The sequence below is a fragment of the Epinephelus moara genome, chromosome 18 (genome assembly GCF_006386435.1).
Source record: "Epinephelus moara isolate mb chromosome 18, YSFRI_EMoa_1.0, whole genome shotgun sequence".
Classification (NCBI taxonomy): Eukaryota; Metazoa; Chordata; class Actinopteri; order Perciformes; family Serranidae; genus Epinephelus; species Epinephelus moara.
In genome coordinates this window covers 8521317-8526867 of record NC_065523.1, presented here as the reverse complement: position 1 = coordinate 8526867, position 5551 = coordinate 8521317, and the positions used below count along the sequence as shown (strand labels likewise).

The 5551-nt window shown below is 39.2% G+C and overlaps 1 protein-coding gene across 1 annotated transcript in view; it reads right to left on the bottom strand.

The window, feature by feature from the left end:
- LOC126405529 (synaptic vesicular amine transporter-like) overlaps nucleotides 1–2427 on the bottom strand; it is a 25025-nt gene extending 22598 nt beyond the window's left edge. The window contains exon 1 of the mRNA XM_050069295.1: nucleotides 2295–2427. Within this exon, the coding sequence (XP_049925252.1) occupies nucleotides 2295–2298 (4 nt within the window). The 5' untranslated portion in view covers nucleotides 2299–2427. The remainder of the gene's footprint in view (nucleotides 1–2294) is intronic.
- Between the last annotated feature and the right edge of the window lie 3124 nt (nucleotides 2428–5551).

The following is a 5551-nucleotide window of genomic DNA, read 5'->3' as shown; positions in this document are numbered from 1 at the left end:
TGGATCTGTCGACACCTCCCCCTGCTGCGCCGCCACACCCATCTCAGCACACCTCGGTCTGCCAAACTACCAAACTGAGCGCGCCTCGGGTTGCGCTGCTCGAAACTAGCTCTGCGCGGGGTTCGCCACCCTGCGCCACCCTGCGCCGCGCCGGGAAACTAGAGCCCTAAGAGTTGCTCTCAGTGAAAATTCTTAAAATTTTAAGAAAATTCTTAAAATTGTGACGTTTTCTTTTTTTCCCTCAAAGTTAAGACTAGGTCCTTGTTAAGAAAAAAGTTATTCAAGGAGCATCTTAGACCTTAAAAGAGCTTCTAAGGGCTTCTAATGTGTAAAACTGTTAGAAGCAGGGAGGAGGACTGTTAAGCGATTTAAGAGTTACTTAATCAGAGGAGAAAATGGCAGAAACTCAAAGAGGTGGGAGAAATATTCTCCAGACACTGGGTGACAGTGAGTAAATGAAATGCTACAGATGAGATTGTGCAGGAATAATGTTTGTGGTCGATGTCATTAGGGGTACGCACACATTTCCCACCTTACACTGTAAAGCCAGAAAATGATCACAACACTAAGACATTTGGAAAACTGGAAAAATGTAACAGGTGTAGACAGACCTAAGTCATCACTGCTGTACAGTGATGACTTAGGTCTGTCTACACCTTCCATCAGCAGTGATCACACGAACACTAACACTTTCAGTCTCATATTGTTGTTATTGTTGATGTAGTTCATTTTATTTCCTCTGGGTGTCCACAACTTGCAGGCTCACAAAAGGGCGTGTCTCTGACAAGCAATCACACCTGTTAAAAGAATGCATTCCACCTAGCAAAAGGGTCAACCACACCTCCTCACTAGGGTAAAAGTTTCTGTCCCTTCCTTGCTCAGAGCTGCTCTGAAAAATTTCCTAAATCACTCCTGAGCTTGGACTCCTTACTAAAAATTTTAGGCTAAGGTAGTAGCTCTCTGAGAGTACTCTCAGAATAATTGTGATTACGGCCCCTGGACATCAAAGGGCCTTAAGTATCTCAAGTCATGAGGTGTAATAACTGAAACATTATGCATATTACTATTATTATATTGTTGACACATGAAATGAAATGCATGGAAATGTAGCTGGAAACACACTGGACAATATAATATACATATTCGTTATTGTATATATGTTAATATACAATAACACACAAGCTCACTGGCACCCTTCTATAAGGTAGCGCATACTGTATGACATGTCAACATACAACAATCTTTGTGGGATGTTTTTTCTGGTGGTGCACTGGTGGAAGTGAAACGGTGTGGATAAATGAAAAATGAAAACAACATACAGTTTATTTCGGGTGTTAACGCGTTATCACCAACACTGACTGGAAAGAGTCATAATGTAAGAAAGTCCATTGTAAATAAATGTCTAGAAATAAGCTCTCAAAAATAGAAGAAATGGTGCTCACTATCACTCCATCTCCAACTCCAACTAATCACCATGTTTTCAAGTCTTCTTCAGTATCAAAGTAATGCAGTGATAGCTGTCTATGTGCACAGACAGTTTTTCAGAGCAGGTGCNTATCAAGATGTAAACTAATTTCTATGTGATTTTATGTGTTTCTACAGTATGTGATTGTATGTGTGGACCCCAGGAAGATTAGCGGCTGCTGTGCAGCTGCTAATTGGGATCCAAATAAAATAAACAAATAAACAAATACAGAGAGGAAAAAACAGAAGAAAGACCATAAACATTATTATTACCCTTTTTAATTTTGAACTATCAATATTTTTTGACATTCCTAAGGCTCAGAATGTCCAGTCAACATTGTTCTTATATTCCTGGAGCATTTACATTCACCTTTATCCATTCACATAGGCCAGGTGTGAGGGTAGAAGAAGGGTAACAGACTAAATAAATAAATAAATAATAATAATCCTTTGTGTGTATCTTTATTTTGTCTATATTAATTTAGTTTTTGTATATTTTGTTTCCTTTGTATGTGTTTCTGTATGTTTCTATCTGCGTACTATAGTTTATTTTTTTCCCTTATTGTTTCCCTTATTGTTTCCCTTATTGCTTCCATCCATCTAACACAAACACTAGACATTTCTAGATGTATGGAGATTTCAACAGTCAAATCCGAATGTAAATAAAAGGACAACGTATACAGTTCAAAATATATATTTCACAACACTTCCATCAAGAAATTAAAAAAAAAAAAAGAATTTCCCAAGTATTTATTACTTATGTGTACACTTTGCCTTCAAAATACAGTCTCACTGGTATAAGCTAGAAAGCTAGAAATTTTGTTTCTTACCCATAGTTTCAGTCTTCACAGAAAGTAAAGAACGGACTGTAGCAGCTTGCGTGTGTGAGCAGCTTGAGCAGTGTGCAGTCTGCTAACAAATGAAAAAAAAGGGCTGCACCTTACAGCATGAAAAGCTTATAGAAGCATTTAAAGCATTTGAGGGGAACTACGCCCATTATCAAAATTCCTACATTTTGTTCCTATGGTCTAAGACAGTCCCAAATATAAGTAAACATGAACGACTCTCTCCCAAATCAAAAAACTAGAGTATTTAAACTCAAATGTGTGATGTCATAGGGTAAAAAGTTTGGAGCTGCTCCAAAGACAATGACTTGGGAAAGATGTTCTCGATGACACTGACAGCAGCCAGGGGAATGTTCTGAGTATATGGATACATTTCTGTTTCTAAAATAGAATAAAGCCCATTTGAGTATTAAAAAAAAAAAAACAATCAAAAACAAAACAAAACAAAACAAAACAAAACAAACGTTCTGTGAGTCCATAAAATCAGGCATCACAAGTTTTAGACTTTCTTTCTGGCTTTGAGAAAGAGTAGCTCATGCCCATAAATATTGATTTTAATATTGATCAAAATAACACACTGGAATTTTAAAATTAGGTTCCCCTTTAAAGCTTGACATCTGGGACTGGTCAATCAAACTCATAGAGGAACTTCACAAAGAAATTAACATGTATCTATTGCACAAAACTACCTGGTTCTATCTTACACAGGCTCTGCCCTCTACTGTACTTTTTGGTTAATTCTCCTCTAATCATGAGCATGCATTTGCACTCTGAGAAAAGTATATACGAAGTCGGCCAATCAAGATGTGCCTACCCAAATATGTGTGGACTCCACAGAATATAGGTAGGCAGATTCCCACCGTCAGACATCCATTTTCTCTTCAGCAACAGCAAGCAGCACACTGAGCAGCTTCCTCCATGGATGGGGTCGTCACATCAAGAACCTCATAAGTGCCTCGCAATTTCTCCTTCAGTGAGGGACTTACACAGTTGCACAGAATCCCTTTAAGAATTTCCTTTGTTATGGGGAAACGTTAACTCATTTTCTGCATTGACAGAGATTTTACAGCAGTAAAAGTTTCCATGGAGATTGTTTGTTTGCTTGGACCCTCTCTTGTGATGCCTGTTATTGTCTCACAAAGTTAGCTTATAGTTAGATAGTGAAAAAATTGCACAAGAAAAAAAGACAAGAAAACCATATTGGTAAGAGGAGGAATACAATGATAGAAAGCACATACTACACAGTAAATTTGATTCCAAAATACCAGAAATCAGAAAAAGATTGAAGGAAGACACTGCAACAAAAATTCAGTCAGGTGTATAGTGTAAAATCAATATGGTTTATCACCAGAACCAGCCCTCCTCAAATGATCTTCTCCTCACCTCAGACTCTGGTCACCTCAGCATTCTCATCCATCTCGACCTTACAGCAGTCTTTGACACCATTAACCATGCAATTCATCTCTCCAACCTTGAATCCTCCCTCAGCATCACCAGTGCTGCCTTTTCCTGGCTAAGGAGTCATGTCTCACAAATTGCAGCAGGTCATCAACAACTACACCTTCTCCCCTGCTCCTCTGTCCTGAGACGTCCCAAAGGGTTTGGTGCTTGCTTTGGTGCTCCTCTCCTATCCTCTACATGCTCCTCCTGGTAACTTAATTCGTTGCCATGGTCTCAACTTCCACTGCTATGTTGATGATGTCCAGCTCTACATTTCCACTAAATCCATTACCACTGAAACCCATCCCACTCTGACCACCTGCCAGAATGAAATTAAATCCTTGATGCAAGACAACTTTCTCAAACTGAACCATGATAGATCAGACATGATTATCATTGGACCCAAATCCCTCACCAAAACCACTCACAGCTTCTACCTCACCACTGATAACTCAACCTAGTTAGGTTGCTTACCACCTGGGTTGGCTGGGGCCTCCTATATCTCAGAAGAAGTAGGTGGGCTACGGTGACTAACCTTTAGCAGGTCAGGATCAGGCTGGGTTGATGTTATGTTGTGACAAGGCGTTCATTTATCAGGCTCCACCCACTGTACCCAAAGAGTCCAGCAGAAGGCGAAGCCTGTGTGAGATAGAAAAAAGGCTTTGATATTATAACCCTAGTTCTATTAGCACAGGAGGAGCCCTCTACCTAAGGGTCCTGTGGCTCCTACGATGCTCGCTGAGGTGGGTGTAGGATGTCTGACAGTGGGAATCCGCCACCTTGGGTGGGCACGTCCTGATTGGCTCTGTTAATGCTTTTCTCAGAATGCAAATGAGCGCTCATGATTAGAGGAGTATTACCCAAAGAGCCCAGTACAGGGTTTTGCCTATGCTAATAGAACTAGGGTTACAATAGTGTAACCTTTGTTCTTGACCATAATTTGACTTTATCAAAGCTAGAAATAACATGTTAACAGTAGTAGTATATTTTAGCTAGATACTTGGTCTTCATTTCATTACCTGTGTATTTAGAAATAAACAGTCTAACTCTGTGATAACAGCTGGTGTTTCTGAACCTACAGCAACTAAAGTTTCATAATGACTGGTTTACTTAGCTAACGTTTGCTAGCACAGTAGCTACTACAGCATGATAAATGAATGAAATGTGTTATATAATGACAGCCTGCACAGTGTATTGCCAAATATATGCTTGAAAATTGGCTGAAAAACAATAAAAGAAGGTCTTCTTATGTAAGGAATACCCAGTTTATTTAGTCATAGCCCTCCTTACATGCAAACATTTCTGTATTTGACCATGTGAAGCCTATATGTTATATAGAGATTCGGGTGTAACGATTCACTAAATCCATGGTTCGGTTCAGACCATGGTTTTGAGCCATTGTCTGGGTTTAATTAAAACAACTCCAAGTACAATGTGACCACAGTAATGTTTTTCTTCTTTGGATATGGCACAGAAGCATGCAGACTTAAGCTATGAAGTTGAAATCTTGATAAAATGATAGTGAGGTGTCGGCAACAGTGAGGCAGTAGTGCAGGTTTTGGTGCTGTAATAGACATCCGTTAGCCAACACTGCCACCTCCTGGATAAGATGCTCAACTACCCAGTCAGTCATACGTCCAACAGGGTTACAGCAGGTAAAACTAGAACCATTCAACTAAAATGACTAAGAACATGACAGGAAATTAACTGAAAACCTAACTTCTTAATATTATTTAAATAAACACCTAAATAAATAAAAACACTTCTCTTAAGATCAGTCTGTTGGCTAAGTATCACTGTAA